The 24,877-nt window shown below is 42.6% G+C and overlaps 2 protein-coding genes across 6 annotated transcripts in view; one reads left to right on the forward strand and one right to left on the reverse strand.

Annotated features, from left to right (window-relative positions):
• The window catches only part of SPINT1 (serine peptidase inhibitor, Kunitz type 1), a 109,797-nt gene extending 95,875 nt beyond the window's left edge, over positions 1 to 13,922 (forward strand). The window contains exons 9-10 of the mRNA XM_073608902.1: positions 8,729 to 8,788; positions 11,268 to 13,922. Coding sequence (XP_073465003.1) covers positions 8,729 to 8,788; positions 11,268 to 11,461 — 254 coding nt within the window. The 3' untranslated portion in view covers positions 11,462 to 13,922. The remainder of the gene's footprint in view (positions 1 to 8,728; positions 8,789 to 11,267) is intronic.
• Positions 13,923 to 20,058: 6,136 nt separating this feature from the next.
• The window catches only part of LRRC71 (leucine rich repeat containing 71), a 196,710-nt gene continuing 191,891 nt past the window's right edge, over positions 20,059 to 24,877 (reverse strand). For 4 of the 5 annotated variants that reach the window (XM_073610235.1, XM_073610234.1, XM_073610236.1 and 1 more), the window contains 3 exons: positions 24,408 to 24,516; positions 22,975 to 23,096; positions 20,059 to 20,687 (listed from right to left, as the gene is read on the reverse strand). In XM_073610235.1, coding sequence (XP_073466336.1) covers positions 20,574 to 20,687; positions 22,975 to 23,096; positions 24,408 to 24,516 — 345 coding nt within the window. In that variant the 3' untranslated portion in view covers positions 20,059 to 20,573. The remainder of the gene's footprint in view (positions 20,688 to 22,974; positions 23,097 to 24,407; positions 24,517 to 24,877) is intronic. The other variant, XM_073610232.1, reaches the window with a different exon arrangement.

Raw genomic sequence — 24,877 nt, forward strand, 5'->3', positions numbered from 1 at the left:
GGGGGTCCTGCTCTGGCTAAAGAGCACAAACAAGGGTCGGATTTGCAAGTCAAAAATATGCAGCAGCCTCCCCTGCTCAGGATGGGGGGAGGCTGGGAGATGATACTCACTGCACAAGGTAACAGCTAGTTATCTGTCTACTCCCAGCACAACCTGCACCTTAACAGTCCTCACCTGCATATTCTGTTGAACTTGGCTGTTTCCTGATGGACAGAATGGTCCTACTCCTCTCAATAAGGGGAATGCAATGGTTCTGCTCTGAAGGCACGGAGCGACAGTCTTCCAGACTGACGGACTCGGGATTTTCTTTTTTTGCCTTTTTTTTTTCTGTTCTGTTTTGACCCCTTCTTTTTTATGGTCACGTTTTCTCACTGTTTGGAGACAAGTTTTGGGTATAATCTGGGTGTATGTTTTTTTTTTTGGGGGGGTTCTTGTTTTGTTTTCTTAACACTGCAGCAGGGGGTTACATGGGACTTGGGAACTTTTTTCGACGAATGTGCATTACTTCATATTGGGCCTCTGGTGACGTGTACTTGGGTACACGCACCAAATACTGGGATCTCTTGGTCACACATGCTAAAGCTTACGGTATATAATGATTTATATGTTCTACTAATATATAACTATGGCGGGGTCAATTGTTAATGTGGTGTCTTGGAACGTCAGAGGCTTAAACGATAAGTTCCACCAAGCCTTGATGTTCCAATACTTGAAACCGGTCAAACCACAGGTGGTCTTCTTACAGGAGACGCACTTAGATGGGAACAGAGTGTTGTCCTTGCGCAGATCATGGATCCAGTGTGCGTTTCATGCTACATACTCCACATACGCCAGTTACTATTTTAATCAGCAAGGCGGTACCCTGTACCATTCATGGGGTCATATCTGACCTTGGAGGTCGGTTCCTAATTGTCGTTGCTGAATTGTATATGCATAAAATGGGGCTGGTAAACCTCTATGTTCCTCACTCATTTCAGATTCAGGTGCTGTATGATCTGCTGGGTATGTTGGCTCCTTTCATGCATCTCCCCCTACTGATAGCAGGTGACTTCAACGCCATCTTGTGTACCGCCTTGGATTCATCCAACGTGTCCAGGGTGGCATCAGTGGATTTAGCTGCCTGGGCAAACAAGGCTTCTTTGACAGAGCTGTGGAGATGGAAAAATTAAACCACCAGGAGTTTCTCCTATTTATCAAAAACACACAGATCTTCCTCACGGATAGATCTGGCATTTGCCAATGATTCAATGCTTCAGTTGATACGGGCGCAAATTATCTTGCTGGTGGCCTCTCAGATCATACACCCTTATCTGTGCACCTTGGTCTGTCCTCGCGGGTTGGGGCGGGAGCATGGAGGTTAAACCCGGGTTGGTTGGAGGTAGAGTCAGTGTCCTCTCAGGCGGCACCGCACTTCTCTGGTTACTGGGAGGACAATCTTGAATCAGCTGAGCTACCTGTTGTGTGGGATGTCTTCAAGGCATGTATGCGGGGACAGTACATATATCGGCCATTAAACAGGCACGTAAAATATTCAATAGTAAAAATGAGGAAAGGGCGCGTGAACTAGCTCATGCAAATAACCAATCGGACATCACCTACTTAGAGCTATTGGAGGTTCGCCGTCTTTTGGCGCTGCACTTTACAGAGCTAACGCATACTTCCTGGACAAAGAGAGTCCATCTTTGAACAGGGTGATAAAAATGGGAAGTTACTGGCCATTCTATTAGCAGAACAAAGAATGCAAACATACCTACCATGTATTAAAGGTGGCCAGGGCATTCTTCTTATGGATCCAACTGATATTCTGAATACGTTTTGTAGAATATTACAAGGCACTATATGCTCCTATCCCTGCTTCCAATGCGCAAGAATTGGAGACACTGTTGTCTTCCTTAGATATCCCTGTACTGTCAGAATCGGATAGGAACAATTTGGAGGCTGAGATAAGAGAAGGAGATTGAAGTGGCCATCAGATCCTTCCCTCTGCACAAATCTCCAGACCCTGATGGGTTGTGTATAGAGTGGTATAGATCACATCTGGACTCCCTGGTCCCAAGGCTTAGGTCCCTTTCTTTTTTGTTTAGAAAATAAGATTCTTCCAGACTCACTATTGGAGGCCCAGGTTATCCTTCTGCCCAAACCGGGTAAGGACCAGTTAGCCTGCTCCTCTTATACACCCATAGCACTTTTGAATCAGGATCTTAAGATCTTGACAAAGATACTAGCCACAAGGCTGTCAAAGGTTATCTATACTCTAGTGGCCATAGATCAAATAGGCTTTATCCCTCAGTCTACAGACACAAACCTTCGCAGGCTATTCATACACCTACAGACTGATCATGCTAATCCTGGGGCTAGGGTGGTGTCCCTCGACATGGCTAAAGCCTTTGATTCCATGGACTGGAACTACATGTCAGCGGTGTTGAGACATATGGGGTTCGGGGACGTGTTTAGGACATGGATATCTTTGCTCTACAGTAAGCCAATGGCGGCCATCAAGTTGGGAACGTCAGTCTCCCCTCAGTTTGCGGTGTGTAGGGGAACGCATCAGGGATGCCCTCTGTCACCATCATTATTCACCCTGGCGATAGAGACACTTGCCATAGCGCTCAGGAAATCACCTTATGTGAAGGCATTAGAGGTGGGAAGCATTCACGAATGTACCACCTTGTATGCAGACGACATGCTTCTCTTCCTACAGAACCCAGGACCATCTTTAGAGGCAGCCTTTGAGATCTTGGGTGAGTTTTCCCGGTTCTCGGGGCTGTGCATGAACTGGGAGAAATTAAGTGCATTGGCCATTGACACGGGTGCTCAGGCTCTGGTGACAAGAATGGTCCCCATTGCCTGGGTATCAGTTTAAATACCTTGGTATTCATATAACTCCTAAAGTAAGGGACTACATGTCATTGAATCTCCTCCCATTACTGGCCAAGGTAAAAACACAGATGCTTGGAAGCCTCTGCCTCTTTCACTTGTTGGAAAGGTTAACCTTCTTAAGATGAAGGTCTTGCCGGTCTTTCTTTACTTTTTAAGAAATTCCCCGATATGGGTCCCCTCTTCGTTCTTTAAACGTGTGAACTGCCTGTTTGGTTCCTTCCTATGGTCCACAGCACACCCCAGGATCAGCCTTCATACATTGCAGGAACCTCTGGGACAGGGTGGGCTTGCCCTTCCAGGCCTTTTTAAATACTTTATAGCGGGGCAAATGGTCGCTAGACGCTTGTTATTATACGTGATCAGGGGGATGCAGCAAATGTGTTTGGAAGCAGCTTGTGTGGGGTCATATGAGAGCCTGTTTTTTGATATACAGGGGCACCCCAGCATTGCCATCTTTGGCTCAATGTGTGTCACAGTTCACGCGTGGGACAGAGCACAGGTGATGATGAAATCGGGTATGGGTATATGGTCACCGGATACCCCCTTGTGGTTCAACCCCAGACTACCTCATTTGGGTATGATACCAGACCCCATCATTTGGGCTTGGGTGGATATAAAACAACTGAAACATATAGTTGAGGGTAGCAAATTACTCACTTTTAACCAAAAAAAAGGACAAACACGGGCTGCCTAACTGGTGGTACGTCCGTTGCATACAACTAAGACGCGCGTTTAGGACGCAGTTTGGATCACATAACCTGGAACTAGGGTCAACCTCTTTTGGAGTCCTTACTATGTATGTGACAAAAATTTAAAAAACCTTTATCAGAAGTCTATAAAGAATTGTTTTTAGAAAGGCCTAAAATGCTTAGTAAGTGCAGGGACACATGGAGTGCTTTTAATACCCGATTTTTGGGGGAGATGACTGGGATGATATGTGGGATCACCCGTTTGGGACTCTAGTGTTGGCTCGAGATAGGCTCATCCAATTTAAACTGCTGCACAGGGTATATTATACCCCAGCAAGGATAGCCAGCATATATGGCATGTGCGCAGCTGAGTGCTGTCAATGCACCACAAACCCTGCAGACTTTGACCATATATTCTGGCATTTCTGGCTGATCCAGGAGTTCTGGACTGGGGTTACGCATACCATTCAAGCCTTATTTGACTATACCTATTCCACTTACAGTGTCAGTGTGTTTGCTGGGCCTGGTGGAGGAGATAGGACCGCGTAGAGCCCAAAGGACCATGATATCTCTTTCATTGTTTTATGCACTGTGAGGTTTGGGGGTTGTTTAGCTCAAGTGTAGCACCCGCTAGCGAGAACAGTCCACACAGATAATTCATTTTTAGGGCTTTTTGGCCCACTTTTATTAAAGAAAATCAAACCAGGTTCCAGCTAAAGTGGTTACCCTCACGGGGGGGGGGGGGGGGTTTACCGCCAGCAACAAATAAAAGGATATTCAGCCTCCTGGCTTACACATGCAGCAATGCAAACAAAAATACAGAGCCACCTGGCTCTCTTCAGCAGCAGACACACCACTGCTCAGGCTCCCACATGGAGAGCTCCTGACTACTGTAAGCAACCTCAGACTCGGGTCTCTGGCTTTTACCTTACAGCCTGCACTCTCTGGATACTTCAGTGCACACCTGCACTCTCTGGGTTCTCCCTTGCAAGCCTGGATTCCTGGAGACCTCCTGTCTCTCTGGGTGGAGCCCAGAATCATGGTCCTGACTCTATCAGGCCCACACACACCTGAACAATCAATGTGCCGGTGAGTCCCAAAACCTGGAACCAGGACTAAGGGATTTCATCCCACCCGGATCTCTATGAAATCCCAAAATGGACCATACTAAATAATGAGGAAACTGAAAAGCCAATTTCCTCTCAAACAAGCAAATACCCTGGAGCCCCTCAACCTGCCTGGTTGAGAATCCTAGACCAATACACTGGTTGGGTACTACACTATCACAGCACGTAAAGCCATCTTCTTATTATGTTAGAAAAATCCTGAACCACCAACGATGTCCTACTGGAAAGACATTGTAAACAAGGCACTGCCCCTTTACAAAGCTACATACCTAAGTAGGGGCTGTCCCAAGAAGTTCGAGAAGGTGTGGCAGTGCTGGGTTGATGCTGATGACACTTTTTAATATAGGAACTACAGAGATATAGACCCACTGTAAACCATAGTTAAACTGCAATTTCAAGTGTGACCAAGTAGAGAACTGGTTCCCTAGAAGATGGTGTAATGTATGAGATTCTAGGAAAACTATTGTGTTTTGTCATCAAGGTTGTCGAATTTGATCATCTTCTGATACTGTATGGAATGTTGCACAGGGGTGTGGGGGGGTTCAAGGGGGGAGGGGGTTGGTACACAAGTTTTGTATGTGTTGAATTGTATGTCTAACAAAATGTTGAATAAACGTAATTTTCAAAAAAAAAAAAAAAAAGGAAAAAGGGAGGAAAAACATTAGTCAGCGGGGTCCGGGACAGTCCATCAGGGTACATCTGAGGAAGAGGGTCCTCGTTCAGCAGAAGGTGCGGAACCACCACGGGGCTTGTTGCGGCGCCAGCGACGTGCTGTCTGCCATGTCGTCGGATGAGCCGGTGTTGGAGTCTGAGGGTGTGCGCCAATCTGGGATGTCCACCATAGGTAGATCGAGGCCAGAGAGGAAATAGGGCAGATCCGACTTGTTTCGAATGGTGACCTGAAAGGCTGAAGGGGACTCCCCAGCAGTAAACCAAATAGGCCTTTTGCAGGACTTCCAGCATGGGTTTAAGAGCTCTGCGCTGCATCAGCGTATGCCTGGAGAGATCTGGAAACACGGACAGTTTAGCTCCATCAAAGTCCATGTGGCGGACCCCCCTGACATGCATTATACGTTCCTTCAGGGAGTATTTGTGCAGCTTGCATATGTCACGGGGTTTATCTGGATCATCCAAGAGAGGTCTTAGGGCCATATGGGCAGGATCGATTTCTATCTGAGCGGGGGCTTCCCTGCCCAGGATCTGTTTGAAAACTCCCTGTAAAGTGGGGACTATGTCTTTGGGTGCGGTAGCTTCTGTTAGGCCTCTGATGCGGATATTAACCCTGCGGCTGCAGTTTTCCACATCATCCAATTGATCAAGCAGGGAGTCAATTCTTTGATCCTGTGTTTGGCAATGAGTCTGCAGGGCCTGCAGTGTGGGGGTGATGTCTTCCACTGAAGCCTCCAGCGTCTCCACTCTCCCCCCAATGTGGGCTGTGTCAGCCTGTAAGGCCTCAATGTCTTGTCTGAGAGCCCTTTCCATCCGGGTCACAAAGCCCTCTATATCCGCCTTGGTGGGGAGGGCAAGAATAGGGGACCACAGATCCTTGGCCCTATGGCCTCTGTAATGTTCATATTCTATGCAGGGGGGGGTCCTGAGAGGTAGATGGATGTGGTGGGGGTGACCTCCCTAGATGTGAGCCGGGGGGGGGGGGGGTCCCGCGTGCGACCTGACTACAGCCCTCCTGGGTTTCCCTGGGGTCCATGCCACTGGAGAGACTGCCTGGAGAGCCGGTGGAGAGGGGGGAGGAGGTGAGGTGGACTGCAGCCGTGGTGAGGGGATAGGAGACACCGCATGTGCGGCTGGAGAACACTCACCGGGTGCCAACTTGGATCACGAGTCCCGCGGCCGTTATCCGCCGCCAAAGTAGGCATCCAGGGAGCTGGAGAGGAGCCTCGGGGTCCGTCGAGGCTGCGGGGACGATCCTCTCTTTGATGGCATCCCTGCTGGTGTGTTGAGGCTGGTCTGGGCTGCTGCAAGGAAGGAACGGGTCGGACAAAGCTCAGCTCACACTTGTCCACTCTCCTGCATGCTGCGGCCACAATCCCCTTCTGTTGTGATTATGATTTAAAAAGGGTAAACACAGCTGATAATAAATGGATTTAGCCAAACCCTAACCATGAGTGAAAAAAATGTTTTTTTTGTGTGATCATTTATTCTCTCTGAAAAATGGCCATGAAATCATAAATTCTGACAGGGTATGTAAACTTATGAGGGCAACTGTATATCTACGAATTTTCTATATATGCAAGGATCCAACCTTCATGTTTGCTATATTGGGTATCTGTTGACTTTTTACATTTTGTTTTTACACTGTCACTTTGTTAATTTAAATTTTTTACATTTTTTTTATATAGAACTTTTATTTCTATTACAAGGAAAGTAAACATCCCTTGCAATAAAAAGGATGACGGGTCCCCTTTGTGGAGAGATCTGGGGTCAAAGACCCCAAATCTCACCTTTACCTTTTTTAAAAGCAAAAGATCAAAAACATTGTTTACTTCAGTCCTAGACTGGAAGCGATGTCATGACTGGTCTCTGTCTGCCTCTGACCAGCCGGCCACACGGTCAGAATGGGTTTCTCGGGACTGCCGGTGAAAATGGTTGGCCAGAGAAACATGCCATGCGGCGGGGGATGGGGGGACATCCCCTTGGATGCCTTTTCATGGGGAAAACCAGTTAAACGGTAAACCACATGCAAACTGCAACGTATATGTACAGTATGTATTGTAGTCGGCATGCAACAAAAGCATTACATTGTAAAGTTTAAACCAGTATCTCCTATACAGATACAGTACTTTGCCTCTCTGGTTTGCCTAGAGCTGGGTGGTGTTTTGCAGCTGGTGACACGTAAAGTTTTTTTTAATCAAGGTGTTAGACAAGGCAGGTATGTTGACATAGAAAGGAAAAGGGGGAACATGGGGGGGACCTGGTAGCCACCCCACGGAACAGACGTTGTGTATGGAGAACCAACAACTGTATTAAACTTGAATAGTATGACTTTATTATTTATCAAAAACTTACCAAAAACTTGGCGGGCACAATAGCCCACCCCTCCAAACACTGATTAAAATTGGTTTAAAAAGAGTAGACAACGTTGTCACTCACATTCAGCACAGCAATGTGCCACTCACACATGCAGACATACCACAATTTCCTCTGAATACTTCCTGGAATCTATACCTGAGAGGTCTGGATGGGGGGTCACAGGATGCTGAGCAATACTTGCCCCATACAGGGTTAATTGTAAGCTACTGGCACTGTTGACTCCCCTGCAACTTAAGACAATCCTGTGAAAACACGGCTCTCCGCCTAATGATACACTTCAGGAAGAAAACTGTATATAGCTGTATTATGAGGTAAATCAAGTTGTAGGCTGCAGCCTGGCGTTAATTCCTAATGCACTGAGGTAGCGTCTCAGGATAGTCCCAAGTATACCCCCTTATACAAATGGATGTTTTCAACCGAATAAGGGGAATGCTTAGAGTATTGCCCCAGGTCATACATGAATTGACCTCAGCCCCACGTAATCCCTCATCTGGTTTCCTGTGAAGTCTCTTGTAGTAAGGATGCAGTCAAAAGTGTAAGTGACAGTCCATGGCTGGTCCTTTTGACGGGCTAACAGTGACAGCATATCAGGTCACTCCATTCCAGGTATTTAGCTGAAGGGTGGCTAGGTTGAAGTTTGCTTCAAAAGTATGGACTGACACACAACCGGCTTGTAGATGTAGACCACTCTCTCAAATAGAATGACCAAACACTATTGCCATATTGACAGCAAGATTCACTCTGTGTCAGTGTGTACTGAACAGACTGCCTGAGTGGGAGGTGGACATAAGAAACCACAGCTGCCTAGAAGCTCGCTCTCACCACTCCACGGTGCTGGTATCCTTTATCCGACTTATCCTCCTGTCATTCCTCGATGTGCGGTGGGTTGCTGCGACTGCTAGGGTTTACAAGAGAGTTGACCACTTCTCCTGGCTTCGTATATACACATACTAATTCAACACAACTTTTTTATTATATTTCTAGAGCAAGATATTTTTGATACAAGAATGGGAGACAAGAGTGCTCAAGAAGAAGGTGGTTCAGGTGAGGTTTACAAGTGCATAATTCTACACTATGTATCTTTTGTGCATTCCTTGCTATGGCTATGCAAATTAAAGTTGATTCAAATATTGACTGAGCCGGGTGGAAAATTTATCAGCCAAACAGTGACTACGTGTAAAAAAAAAAAAAAAAAAAAATCGAAAACCGAGGGCGCCATTGATAAGTGTAGATTTTTTTTTTTACAAATATTATTAAAAAACATGTTCAAATGCATTCACAGTGGTGGAGAAATAAGGCACATTTCAAGCAGATCAGAAGTGCTCTCTCTCCTCGGGCTGTGAATAGAAATCTGTCTAAGACTGCAGAGCTCGTCAAGGAAGTGGCCTGGTGGAAGCTTTTGTTGTCTGTATGCCTAAACCCAGCGGCTGTCCAGAGCAATGAAGGGAATTTGCCAGCTATCCTGTACGAAGGGAGATGACGTCACACTATAGAGTATGGGGGTGTGACAAAATATAAAGAGTCCCTGTCACCCTCCCAATGCGATCACATGAGAGTTTAACGCCTTGTGATGGCAAAAAAGTAAATTTAAATTAAGGTATAAAATGTATTTAAAAGCCAAAAACAAAATTGAAATGTAACACACATTGCCCTGCGCACACCCACAAATGCAAACATGAGCCCAGGGTGTGCATATGTATATAAACGTGATCCCACTACACGTGTGGGGTATTGTCAATGTTGAAGTGAGCGTAATCATTTTAGTGCCAGAGCTCACAGTGAACTCTAAACCAATTAGCTGCAGAGACTTTTAAAGCATTGCCTATGGAGATTTTTGGGTATTATTATTTATTTATATATATATATATATATATAATTTTTATTTATTTATTTTTTTTTTTTATATATATCGTGGGCACACACAATTTTAGGACTTGGCATGTTGGTATCTATTTACTTGATGCAACCTCAACTTTTATATGTTACCAAAATTATTGGGTTTGTGTGCACTAAAATTGATTTTATAGCTTTTTTCCTGAAAATATGCAATTCATAAACGTGCAAATATATACTGTAGCATAAAAAATTACATTACAAAAAGCCTCTGCTTTCAGAAAATGTATATAAATCTGGGGGCTTTAGGTAATTTTATGGCCAAAAATGCAGATTTTTATATTTGTGCAAAAAATGAATAAAATGCTTTAGCGCCGAAGTGGTTAAGCCCACAATTCATCCAAAGATAGATTTACCTAGGAAGGCCAGTCCACATCAATCCCAGCACTATTGTCTGGTCCCAAGGCTGCCACTTCAAAACTCAGTAAACCAATTAAACAGACCACACCCAAAATGTCGAGGCTTAGGTCACTGGTGTGACTGTCGATCTGAGTTTGCCCTGCAACTTCGGTCCGACATGGATCCAACTTTCATGCAACTTTAATGAATGGGATCTGATTTTGATCCGACTTTGAAGGAAAAAAAAAAACCGTGTGGGAGCCCCCACTTCGGATCCATACTGGGCCCATCATGCCCAGTGATGTCACAAGGGGGCAGGGTCTCCGGTTAATGTCACTTGATGGCCACGCCCCATAAGAACTGTCAAGACACCGGAGCTGATAGAATGGCGGGAGCCAGTGTTTGAGGAGGAGCGTTTGCTTCATTTTCAGCGGGATGGCGGCGGCAGCAGCAGACATCGTGATTGCTGTTGGAGCTACCATGGGGGGGCATTATTGATTGTTAATAAAGGACTGACTCGTGTGTGGTTTTTTTTTTTTTTTACACTACACTGGTGTTTTTTTTTGGGGTGAATTGGTAGGGGTACTATGTACCCCATACTCATTCACATGGGGGGGCTTCCAGATTATAAGCCCCCTGCCCGCACACCCCCACTACCACAGCCCAGGGTTGTGGGGAAGTGGCCCTTGTCCCCATCAACCTAGTTGAGGGCATGTGGCCTAGTATAATTTGGGGGGGGGGGGGTGCTCACTTAGACCCCATGGCACTTTTTAAAAAAAATAAAAAGGTTGGCATGGAGTTCCCCCTCAAAATTGATACCAGACCCAATGGGCCTGGTATGGATTGGGGGGGACCCCACGCTGCTTTTTTTTATTTTTTATTCCCCCCCCCCCCCCCCAATACATTTTGCAATGCTAACATTGCCTCCTGAGCACAAGTTGGATCCGTTAATATGCTGATTTAACTTGGATGCAACTTCAATTAAATTCAGTGGGCTGAAATCTGACCCAAGTCGGACCAAAGTAGTGCAGGAACCTTTTTACAAGTCGGACCAGTCAAGACCGCTCTCATAGGGAAACATTGATTTTTACATGTCATGCGACTTGTACTCTTAAAGGTAAGGCGAATGTCACACCAGTGTGAACCGAGCTTTAGAGACTGATTTAATAAATCAATCTATAAAATGGTATGGCAGTCTATTTTAAAGTAATGCATTTGAAGTGTCTAAATGTACAGCAATCTGTGCCAATTGGACAGCGGACCAATATTTAGCTGTGTTTCTTATTCTCAGGCTCTGCTGAAGTGGCCATCGCAGTGTTTCTGGGAATCTGTATTCTGGTTGTCTTGGCTGTCATTGGATACTGTTATCTGAAGAAGAAAAAAAGTAGTAGTAACAGGCGGCAGCCTCCTGTGAACAGCACTGCCATCCCCACTGCTGAAGACACAGAGCACCTTGTATATAACCGCACCACCAAACCTGTGTGAGTGGCCTGTGTTCCTCCCAATGAGATCTAACTTGGGTTATAGACTTCAACACTCCATGTTGTGCTCTAACACAAACAAGACTTAGATGCACATAGCCAGTAGGCAATGTGGGTTTGGCAGCATTTACAAAAAAAAAGACTAAGTTGTACATAAAGTGGATTTTCTGGTTGACGGGAGTCCTCCCCATTTTTTTTTTTTTTTTCCTTTTTAGTTTTTAAATATACTGTAGATATATATAGTTTTTGATGAAAATGTATTGTTTAAATGTTTTTTTAATACACATGAAGATTTTGGTGTCTTATACTGAAAAGTTTCCTTGCCTTTTAACTTGAGCGATTTGGTTAAATCTGATTGGTCAAGTTCAATGTAAGTTTGGTAATCAAATGCCCATGTTTGAGAACCAGCATTTGTAATCTGTGGAAACATTAACTCTTCTCTTGTTTTACTGTTTGTTTCAAAATTCAGGCCCTTACTGGTTGATTTACTAAAACTGGCGAGTGCAAAATCTGGTGCACCTTTCATAGAGACCAATCCGTTTTCCAGGTTTTTTTTTTCTTCACTCTTAATTGAACAAGCTTAAGTTAAAAGCGGATTGGCTACTGTGCATAGCTGCACCAGAATTTGCACACTCCAGTTTTAGTAAATGTATCCCTTAGTGTTTACCTGCTTTACCTCGCACATACTGTATATTTATAGTTTATCCCATTGAATTCTAGACCAAAGTCAGATGTTATGTTCCTAGCTCAAATTTAACGTGCTTTGATTCTTTCAGAGCCACCTTAATAGGTTTTATTAAAAGTTAATGATGCATTTAGGGGGTTATTTACTAAAGGTAACTCCACTTTTCACTACAAGTGCACTTAGAAGAGCAGTCGTTGTAGATCTGAGGGGGATGTGCAAGGAAAATAAAAAACAGCATTTTTGCTTGCACATGATTGGATGATAAAATCAGCAGAGCCTCGCCTCAGATCTACAGCGATTTTACAAGTGCGCTTTTAGTGCACTTGTACTGCAAAGTGGATTTGCCTTTAGTAAATCAACCCCTTAGTGTCCTTTTCCTTTTTTATCTCCCTTTCCCAGCACACTTATAATAGGCAATACTTGCCTACAACCCTACTCCTCTGACACTCACTGTGTAGCCTGTCCAAGACTGCACAAAATCTTCAGAATTTTGCAGAGCAGTACCCATACATGTGTATAGAAGAAGCCCATCCATTAGCCTGTCATGCTGTAATTGGGCTATCCATGGAAGTGAATGGAGTCTGAGACGCACATTTTGTAAAATTCTGAAAATTTCAGACAGGTGTTGTGTCTGGCAAAATGTATGCCACAGGAACAGGATTTTAAGTCTGTATTGCATATATTGAATGGGGTGTTTGGTGAGAGGAGTTGAAAAGAATAAGTACTTTAGATTCTGAAAAGTTTTAAACTAGCTGGGACAAGGTTATTTTCGGATCTTTTCCTACAGCTGGACTGTCTACGTTCAGGCATGTTGCATCCTCACTGAGCTCTTGCAGCAAGACTTTTCTGTGAAGTACAGGCAGGACAGGGACAGCTGGAAATTGAATGTATAAGCAAATATAGGAGTTGCATTAGCACAAGAGATGCCTTGCATGCCCACACCTTTTCTTAGAGACCTGTAAAGTCTCTTTTCGAGTAATAACATTTTTTTTTTTAATTCCTAGACTTTAAAGATTTATAAACTGGAAACTTTGTGTCATTTCTTCACTTTAGTTATGCTTTTGAAGCCACACCCACTAGTTAGTGTATGTAAACAGAAACCATAATCTCCTATTTTTACTCCCTTTTTAGAGGGGGAAGAGTTCTGCACACTTCCTGTCCTAGACTGTGATCTAGAACCGTAAGTAAGCGTTGTCACCCTATGGCAGGAAGTGTGTTACTGGCAAAATCATCAGGTGAAGAAAAATTGACAAAACAAAACTAATTTAGCCACCATATCTGAGGTCTGGTTAGCTACAATATATTATATTTCTGTTATTTGGTTTCATTTGGCTTTAAAGCTCTACTTTAATTTACCTTTTGGAATAAATATGGACTGTAAGGGTAGAGTCTGATTTTACCATTCTTAGAAAACATGATAGTAATGACTATAACAATTCTTGGATGTGGTCACTAAAGGCCTAGATATATAGAAACCCAGGTTTAAAACATTGATTTTGAATGCAGTGATTTGCCAATTCTGGCAGTGAATATGTTAATGTGCTAGAAATGAACATGGCTGCATTATCACTCCCGTGTTGAAGTCTGTCAAATGTATAATATACCTTTTAACTATTTAAATGCTGCTGAAATGTTTTTAAAAAATTGTATATTTCTTTTTGTTTTCTTCTTGAGATGCTTTCATTATTGCTGTATGAATTTCTACATACCCCTTTAACACCAAAGTATTGTTCCATGTTATTTAAAGCTGTGGAATAAATAGAAACTGTTTTTAACTGTACTAGCAAGTATTTTTTTTTTTTTTCCAAAAATACTTCTGTTTATAGCGTTAAAGTGATTGTACACACTCGCCTTGTAAAGCCACCCATTCAGTTTGAAATAGAAATTAAACATTTTGTGCATAGAGATGAAAAAAAAGTATTTTATAAGTGATCACACTCCTTCTGTTCTCCGCTGCATAAGAGCTAGGGGAGGAGAAACGACAGCACTCTAACTTTCCTAGTGAAAGGCTGTACGGGGGGGGGTGATCATTGGAGTAGTGTACACAGAGTTCCTAGCATAGCTAGAGAACTGACCACAGTGTGTTCTCCTGCTTGGTGTAGTCCGTTTTTAATAGGAAAGCAGGGGGACTGGCAGGAACACCTGAGATATCACACAAAGGTGGCAATACAAAGAGGACAAGATACTTTTTCATACAAGTACATGGTATAGCGGGCACATATCAGGAATATGGAATGTTAGGGTTACATATTCTTTAATATTTGGCTCTCACTCCTGGATAATGTTGGCCTGAGTATTTGCATGCATATACCGTGTGTGTGTGTGTATAGATAGATATATTCTGTCTGCTGTGCTCACTACTTGCAGCTCCATCCAAATGGACTCCATCTTATCCTATATTTATATTACAGCCAAATCCCAGGAAGTGAGACTAAGTGCTAGCTCTGCCTCCCTCTCTTACTTCCTAGATTTCTGCATTCTGCAGTGTCAGCCGGTCTTGTGGCTTCAGCTGCTAAGAAGCTAAACCCACAAATATGAGCAGCAAAGACCTTTTTCCATCTATAGCACTGTTCCCTGCCATACTGCTCAGGTCACATGGTGTCCGCAACAATATCACAGTGGACTGCGTTGATGGGAAATGTTAATAGATGATGTCTGGAGCATAACTATGTTGCTTCAAAGTAAGATGGTTCATGAAAAATTTATATTTACTCTGCGAGAGCTGTAAACATTCAGTCAGCTGGCAGATCAGTATGCTGAATGCATGCTGTATAGTTCTGGCTCCAGCCTATACAGCAACTTCTGATGGAGATAATGGACGTTATTTATTTATACTATTTTTTTTGTTTTTTCTGTTGGTTGAACTAGATGGACTTGTCTTTTTGCACCGGAGTATGTAACTATGTAAATGGGTGGGACCATTAGCAGACAGTTGAAATCTGTCAACCCAAATACTGTACTGTGTACCTGTATGAAAAAAGTATCCTGTCCTTTTTGTATGTTCTTCCTTTGTGTGAAATCCTTGGTGTTCCTGCTAGTCCCTCCGCTTTCCTATTAAAAACTGACAACACTAGGCATTACAGCACAACATGGTCTGTTTTTCTAGCTGTACTGAGAGCTCAGCTGGCTCTCCTCCAATAATCAGACTTGTGCTGCCATACAGTCATTTACTGGGAAGACCAGTGTGCTGCTGTTTTTCTTCCTCTAGCTCCTTATGCAGCTGAGAACAGAGGACATTTGATGACTTGTATAAAATGTCTTTCTTTTATATGTACGGTATACACAAAATGTTTTGCCTTTTGATTTCTGTTTTAAACTGAGTGGATTGTTTTACAAAGTGAGGGTTCACATATACTTTGATTAACCCTCACACTGTACCTCTAGCTGACTACCAAAGTAATTTGCGATTACAAAAAAAAAAAAATAGCGATCACCATTTTTAAAGTTACCCCTTACCCTAATGGTCACTAGTAAAGTACACCTTTATACTGGTGCTCATTTGGCCGCAAGACTAATCTCCCAACACACTGTTCTGCATTGTTCCGGAGGGACCTTTTTAATTGGACCCATGTCACTGGCAGAACACAGCAATCGCCATTACCCTGAAGATCGATGGTCCAGTAATGGTGACTGACAAGGGTATGCACTGTTTTCCATCAAAAGTGATGTCAGTAGTCTTGTTCCTGAGGACACAATGGGGAACATTTATAACGTAAATTGGCATCACAATTGGTCACAAATTGGGCTGCCTTTTTTTTTTTTGTGACTAATTGTGATGTTGCTGAGACAGCTTTACAGACCTGTGCATATCTATTCCTGGTCAGCCAAGTGCAACAGCTAGCAAAGTTCTGAGACAGGTTTTTTTTTTTTTTTTTTTTGTTAATTATATATTTTATTTTTTTTTTACATTGAAGATGGGACAGATTTTTAACTGTAAACAGAAGCATAATAAGAAGGGGTGGGTTTCATTCTATGGTAGGGCCACTTTAGAGCAGTTTCTAAATATGTTGCACACTGTCTCATTTTTTCCTGTTTAGCATTACCTTGCTGTAAAGAACGGAGTTAATAAATGTAAAATACTTAAACAAAAATACGTATACAAAACACCAAAACCAAAATACTTTATATCCTTGGTTGACATGTTGGCAGACAGTACTGTTAATACAAAACTGTCAACCTCTTTGCAGTCAGTTGACCAGCACATCAGTCATAAATAACTGCATGTTTTGCGGGCCAAACTATATACTCATCAGTTGGATGATCAATGTGCCAGCCAAGAGTGAACATGGTGATTTATCAAATGGGCACACTTTTTGCTAGTATCTCATAAAACCAGATTGCAACTTATAATTTGCCTGTGGATTCTGCGTTCATTATAGACTTTAGATGAACAAGGCATGCACCACCTTCAAGATTAAATCCCTCACAAACACCCTTTAACGCTCCAGACACTACTGTACTCTTTACACATGGAATGCACAATGTTGCGTTACCCTCTCATTGCTTCTGTATAGCAGAATGCCAGGTTTTCTCAACACCTTCTCTATATTATGGAAGTTTCTTCAGTGCAGTGTGTTCGCTCTTAGCCACTGCCCACCCTGACAATCACAAGATGCCCAAGTGCCCTACCTTCTATGAGGAGTGGGGAAACTTAACATGATATCTGTATAGGTCACCAGTTGTGTTGCCACCTTTCCTAGGAAAAAAAAATATAGCCACAGCAATTGTGGCTTGTTTCTTTGGGGCTTGAACTAAAAGGAGCTAAATTTTACACCTATGCATTTCATTTATACAGTGCACATCAGGGATTGGGTAAAGGCAGATCTGTTACAGCCATGGTTCACTAACCTACAGTGCGTAGTGATGATATCACTAGAATTGCCAACTCCAGCTCGAGCATTTCTATCATTGCTATTTGCCTTTTATAAGATCTTCTAAGGGGGTACATCATTGTTTCAGAAAAATGTATACTTTTTTTTTGTTTTGTTTTTACATTCTGTTTGTAAAGCTTCACTTCATTAGTGCACAAAATTATTGATCTATTCTCAACGTATTTCAGCAGGATAAAAAAGGACTCAAATTTTGAATACTGGATAATATACCAAACTGAATGATCCGAGTTGAATAACCTTCTGCTGTAAAACTGCACAGAACCTTACCATCAATTTACCATTCTGTGTGGCTCTTCACAAATTGGATTATATGAATTGGCAGTTGTCTCCCCACACCAGCAGCATATAATCAACTTTACCTGGCTCCCATGCCACTCCATTTATCTGTTAGGAGGCTGGAGCAAAGTAAAATGCATACATTTCTGGGTATAGGTGATCATGTGACCCACTCCTTTCCCACATACCAGAGTGCTGCTGGCTCATTATGAATGAGTGACAACAAATGCATTTTATTATTGTGCTGTTTTGGTGGTTATGAAGGGAGCAATGGGCATTTAAATGAGGAGGCATTGATGTGAATATTCTTGGTTTGCCATAATTCTAATAAAATTAATTGGCGTTAATGGGGAAGGTAAAACTCTGGTGACCTGTAAGGTGCAATTGGACGTAAATGGCTACTGGGGATTATAGAAGTTCCTTTAAATCAGGTGTAGGCAACCTTAAAGAGGTGGAAATCTACCTGATCAATATGGAAGAAGTCAAAGGGGATGGGGGTGGTAAAAACATATCTTAACTATGGGGTTTTACACCTCCCCCCCCCCCCCCCAAAAAAAAATAATTAAAATGTAAATGAACCTTTATTGTTCTGAGCCCCCCCCCCCAAAAGGCTGCTTTCACACTGATGTGCTGTGGTTTACCTGCACCGTGGGCGCAGCAGAGTACATCTGCGACTTTCCTGGGTTAGCTGTACGTTGCCATAGACTTCTATTACAGGGGGTAAAGAAAAGAATTGCCTCCTTTAAAATAATCATGTTTTGTTGCTTTGCAACCTGAAATGCTATTATGCCCGGTGTATTGCTTCACACCGACCTAAAGATCTCTACTTTCATGCTGCTGGCACCACTCTGAAGGCCAGGGATAAGAGATGGAGTACAGTTGGTTTCACTCTGCATGGGACAGGACACTACAGAGGAGACATCTGCTTATGAGGCTCTTGCTCCCTACTACAGCTCCACATTTACAGATAGTCCATCTGCATTGCACTCTGATGCTCTGGGATTGCGGGTCAGCAAGTCCAGACTGCGATCAGTGATTTACGGATTGCTGACCCCAATTTTAAACTATCTTGGATCTTATTAGTGGGGAATATGTTATAGGATATTGAAGAACAGAAGCAAAACTTTCATAAGCTTCAAATTTATGTCTGTCTCATTTGAATCTACTGTAGCCTTGCTTGAAATTCACAGGATTTAATCTTGAGTGTTCCACTGACAATTAAGCCTCAACCACTTCAGGGGTCTCTGGTTAGATCAAATAGACTACTGGCCCACCCAGCTAGGCCACTCTTCAAACCGATTAGGCCATGCTCACTTACAACAGGTGATTCCAAGAAGTACTGACTAAATAGTGACAGCAAGGCCTTCACATAAATGGAGGCTCAAAAAACAGGCCAAAAAATGATCTAAGGAAATAAAAAATAAAAAAGGAGGCTGCAATGAGAATCCCCCTCCCCCTGGGACAGTGTCTCCAGCAATACAGTAGCAATCCCTAACCTCTGAACTTGGAAGGAGGCTACCGTAAACCTTCAGACTTGGTGATCTGCCATGACATGTTGTAGAGCGCCGTGCAGAGAGCAAGGTTCAAAATCGCCACTGCAATATCACAGGGCCCCAAAGGCTTGATCTCTGAAGTCTCCTCCCATTTATTGTATGCTGAATTCAGGCCGCACTAACAGTCCAATCTAAATAGCAAACTATAATTCCTAACCTTTCTGATGAGAATTGGGAGGAGGCCTGCTCCTCACATTTGTTGGTATCCCCAGCTATCAATAACAAATTAATACAACTATGTATTTTTCACCAATCTTAATTAACCCAGTTAGATTTCATGCTATGCACCATCTATAGAACTCAAATTGTAAAATAGATGTACCCACCCAGGAGCAGACTTCATCCATGCCATATGGTCCTGTCCAGTGATCATTAGGTATTGGAAACAAATAGTGGACCTACTATTGGCTGTATTGTCTATACCTCTCTCCTTAACTCCTGAAATCTGTTTACTGGTCTTCTTAGACAAAGAACAGTGGCCTAGTACTATTCTAATATACCTATGTGAGACATTAAGGCCACATCACTAAAAACTATCAAATGCTGTATTACATGCAGTTCATAGTCTTCAAAAAACCTGGTTGATCCTGCTGTTTTCTATCTCCCCCTTCTGTCCATGTCCTCACTGCAGTTAGGGATTTTGCAGAGCAGTGTTGGCAGCTAGAGAACATGCTTCGTTTTCAGTGTATTCTCTACCCTGAGCATTTCTTCCCTATCACACCTGATACTAGAGTCACACATGTAGGTCTATACACAGTGGTAAATGACAGCCCACTACCTTACTCCTCCATCATGCCCACTAACCAGCTAAACACAACAGGGGGTGAGGTATTACATGTTGATTGATGGTGGCTTCATCTCCTTGTTATTTTAAGACACAGGTTGAGGGGCATGACACAGACTGTGATTGTCAGAAATCCACCCACACTATGTTATTGCCAAAAAACAAAGATTTAAATTTTCTTCTTTTGCCATACTTTACATCAGCTCGACCCAAACAATCTATATCCCTCACTATCATGTGAGGCTGTCGGATGTGCGGTATAAACTGTATGTAGCCGTGGCTACAAGCAGAATATTGCACTGTGTTCAGAGTTTGAGTCGAGACTTCTAGTCTTATACCCTGAAAACCGTATTCTATTAATGAATACAAAGCTTCCTCTGATTGGCTGAGTCAGAGGTTGTGACATCATCAGCCCGCCTTTCTTAATTATTACATTGCTTACTCTGTCAAAAGATGGAGTTGAATTTTAAGACAGTTTATGGATATTTATTTTTACTCTGTATCCCAAAGACTTTTTTTTTTTTTTTTTTAAACCTGTGACCAGTAGCAGCTTAGTAGCAGAAGCTCTTCCTGCCACTTTTTCCCTACAGACAGGCTGGGAAAGAGCTGGGTCATTTGACAGCTGTATAAAAAGGTACTTAGATTTTTTGTTTTTTGTTTTTTTTATTAAAATATAGTGCCATCATCCATATACAGAAAGAGAAGGAATACTGTAAATTAAACAGTGTGTATTTAGTATCAATTCAGGTGAAGGTAACAGGAGGCATCTTGTGGCATTGGCTGTTAAGCGGAACTTTTACTGCAAAACTTTACAATGAAGCACAGGTTTATTTTAAAACTTCATATACACAGAGCTTGTTTCTAATGTCCAGAAATCGCTCCCAGCTCCCAATACCCAATGCATGTCCATTGCACCTTGTATCTGATCACATCGATTGTTCCTCTTCAGAAGATTTGCAGGATTTCTGTATGGGATCTCGGGGCAGCAGGATCTCCTGGAGTCGCATTAAAGTTGGACAGTCGGCAGGAAAATTGTTGTTCTGGAAATAAAGAATTACTGTACCTGGGAAGTTTTAACTTTTATTGCATACTGGAAACTTTACAATTATAATATCTAAACACATTTGGCCCCATTTCAGTCTGTGCTTCGCAAAGCAATTTGATTTTTATTTTTATTTTCCCATTCGGCAAATGGTAAGAAAAGGAGATAAGAAAAGGCTGATATGTGTAAAAAAAAATCTGCTTGTCAGGCACATTAATATATGATGAGGGCTGTATTTTTCTAGTGGTTGTACACAGCCCTGTACATGCAAAAATACTTCTTCAGATTCATATGGGGCGAATAAGCCTAGTAAGTGTAAACAGCAGCCCACTAATACACATGTATTTGATTTGAAGGTGCTGAAGAGTTTTCTGATATCTCTCTAGGGAGAAGGTCGTGTAAAAAGACGATGGGCATTGGGCATGTGTTCATGGCATCAGTTTGCATGCTTCTGAAGCCACTCAGAACTCATTGACAGGTGTGTTTGATCGGTAGTTGAAACTCTCTACTGACCTGCCTTTTGACCTTCTTCAAGTGGGTTTTGCATTCCCATGGACTTGTATGGAGATGCAAAACCTGCTTGAAGGGAACAAAAGCCCATGAACCCAGTCGGATGCACCCAGGCTTGGACACCTGTGCCTAACTGCAAGTAACCGCTTGGTGTGTGGCCACTTGTGAACAGCGACAGCTGCTGTCAATACCATGTACAGGCTGAGCGGCTGCTGCTATTCGCATGCACCTGTCATTCCGGACACAAGAATCTGATGATTCTTCGTCCTGGAATTGCTTGTATGCAGTTAAACAGCTCTGAAAAGGAGACCTAAAGCGAGCCACTGAGTCTCTTCAATAACCTAATGGACTTTTGTTGCTTCTAAGTATATGTCTACCTTTAAGTTTACCACGTGCTACATTGTACAATCTGATGATACGATCTCCTTTAGATCTAACAATCTACAATACCTCTCTATGTAGTTCAAGGGCCTGCCTGATTGAAAAGATTAGGTGGGTCCCCTTATGACATTTTTGTTGTACAAAGTTTATATGGTCAGATCATAACGTGTATGTTAAAGGAGTTGTAAAGTCTCATGGTTTTTCACCTTAATGCATTCTATGCATGTGTGTTCATGCTTATGCAGAGCGAACATGGACACAGTCACTTTCCTGTATGGGGGGCTCCAATGTAAATGGACCACCTGTCCATTTACATCCAACTGTCATCCTTTCCGATCCACCAGATGGACGGGGAATGGATCCCCCATCTGTCTGTTTTTAACAAAAAGGATCAGATGTCAGCAGGTGTCCATCGCTCCATAGAGGGCAATTGATGGTCCGATCGAGTCCACCTGAGTCCGCCTAAAAAAAACTTACAGGTGGACCCAATCGGCCCTCCCCTGTGAAAGGGGCCTTAGTCACCAGTATTGCCTGTGGTCTTCCTATAGCTGATCTTTTGCCATGTTTAGTAACATGCCTTTTTTGCAAGATGTCTGTGTGGAGAAAACATCTTGGTAGGAGAGTAGGCTTTGATTCTCCCGTCCCCCCCCACCCCCCCATGGCTAGTGAGCTGATGGCTGCTGGGGCAATCTTCAAAAGAAGCAGCAGAAAAGGTTAAGAAAGGACCGATCCAAGTAGTTAACAGAAGCAGGGAAAGCCTTGTACTACTGGTTCTTAAATACAGATTTCTCGCTATCAAGTTGCACTAACATCACTGCATCTCACCCTAAATCTCCTGAGACCAGAAGCTGGAGGCAGCAGTGCCTCTCAGACTGCCGATATTTAGCTTATGTGGTTGCAAACATAGGATGCACACTGCTATTTTATCAGGAGAAATTCAAGCCAAAATGTAGATTTTTCAAAGTTAGTAAGACACGATTCTTTTTTAAGATTTTTAAGATGTTCTTTATAATCTATCAAAGTTCAGGTTCACTTTTAAAATGGTATTAAGTTTTGGAAAACATCTCTCCCAATTTTTTAAGAAAAAGAGGGACACCTTTTAGAAAAATATGTACGTAAAGAACACACCCCTGCCACATGACAAGTTAGCAGGCCACAAAGAATTAATAAACAAAAATTACTGCTAGAAACCATACTGGCTTTTCAAAAAACAAAAGCAATAATTTAGAGGATAGGTGTTTGTTAAAAAATACATATTTTTGTAGCGGAAAAGGACAACTGAGGAGTGAGGAAGAAGAGTTGGATTTGGTTCCAAAGAGAGACAGGCACTCCAAATGAAGAACAGTTGGAAGCCATTCACCACAGCTACAGTACACAAAACACAGGTCTCTCACCCCCACAGCCAGCCTCAACAGTCCCGTGTGGCTCCTGGTACCAGGAATGGGCTTTGTCTCCTCTATCTGGGTCTCCATTGCTGTCAGAAAGCCTTTCAGGCCAAGCTTTGAAATCTTGTTTCCTGAACAGAATGACATGAAACATTATGATCCATGTGATTATTTACATTACTTACAATATAATTCTGATCTCTTCTTCCAAAACTGCCTAGCTTCCATGCTGATCCAATAGCTGGGATCTTAGCCTCTGTTTGATTTGCAATTGCCATGATGCTGCACATGTGATTAGTTATAACACCAGCCATTTGATGGTTTGGCAGTTTGGTTGAGAGCAAATGTGACAGGCATGCCGAGAATATAACTGTTTTTTTTTAAACTGTTAAATCATATGGGTTTATTTCTGCTTTAACTAGATTTTTCAGAAGCAGGTAGCAATGACAGCCTCTATACTTATCTCAGAAAATAATCACTAGCCAACCAGCCGTCGTCATACTGCGGCAGGTTGGCTCTCTCCCGCAAAATCACTGTAGCTGTACCTTGGCCCTTTAAACAGCTACAGCAGGTGCGCGCGCACCCGCTCCATGGCGGGGGAGCCAATGAGCTTGGCCGGCGGTCGCGGGCACCATTGACAGAATGGAGATTTGTGTGTGTAAACACACAAATCCCCGTTCTGTCAGGAGAGGAGAGACAGATCATCTGTTCCTACTAGCTAGGAACAATGATTTGGCTTCTCCTCTAGTCAGTCACTTCCCCCCACAGTAAGAAACACTATTCCCTATTTTGAAGACACTATAATGTTTGAGCAAACCAATCAATGCACGCTTATTGTGATTTTTTTTTTTACCAAAAATATGTAGAAGAATATTTATCGCCCTACTGATGAAGAAATTAGTTTTTTTTTAAAATTGGGGATATTTATTATAGCAAAAACTAAAAAAAGATTGTTTTTTTTTTTTCTAAATTGTCGCTCATTTTTTGTTTATAGCGCAAAAAATAAAAACCTCAGAGGTGATCAAATACCACCAAAAGAAAGCTCTATTTGTCGGAAAAAAGGATGTCAATTTTGTTCGGGTACTACCATCACATGACCATGCAATTGTCAGTTAAAGCAACGCAGTGCTGTATCGCAAAAAATGGCCTGGTCATTAAGGGGGCAAATCAGGGGCTGAAGTGGTTAAAGGAGACCTATTCCAAAGAAGGAAGGCTGCCATTGTTGAAGACTTCTTAGCTTATACTACAGAATCAAGGGACATCTGTACAGGGGCAGGACCCAGCATGCTAGAAGTGTGTTTGGGGTGGGGAGGAAGGAGGTTTCAGGCTCCCTGAAAATGTTTTGAATTTTTCCTGCAGCTCATTATAAAAATTTGCTGACTTTTTAATGTTTGAGAAGAGCTGTGTTACCGGTTTAAGGTATTGTACTGTTCGAAACTCACGTGAGATGTTCAAACTTATAACAGCTTTGTTTCCTGGGAGAAACACTTTCCCATCACGGAATTCTGCTTGTTCCAATAACGGATTTGTTACTTCCACGGGCTCTGCTTGCTGAAATTTTGTAAAAAGACATAAAAAGACATACCATAATGAGGCTCATTTATAAAAACTGGAGGTAGAGTGTTGCCCATCGCAAGCAGTTAGCTGCTTTTCTTCTCCAGCTTCCACTGAAAAATGACAGATAGAATCTGACTGGTTGCTGTCGGCAACTTTTCACTTCTTAAAAGATATCAAGCTAAATGTAAAAGATACCAATCAAGGCTTTCACTGGCTATGAGTACCCAACCAAACATGATCTGCCCTCCCTCGCTATGTGGGATCTAAATCTAAACAGCTAACCCTCTGCTAAATCCTTTTTTTGCCAAAAATGCAAGTGGCATCTATAGTGGCAAGTAGCTGCCATTTTAGCCAC

Source organism: Aquarana catesbeiana, linkage group LG13 (genome assembly GCF_042186555.1).
Source record: "Aquarana catesbeiana isolate 2022-GZ linkage group LG13, ASM4218655v1, whole genome shotgun sequence".
NCBI lineage: Eukaryota > Metazoa > Chordata > Amphibia > Anura > Ranidae > Aquarana > Aquarana catesbeiana.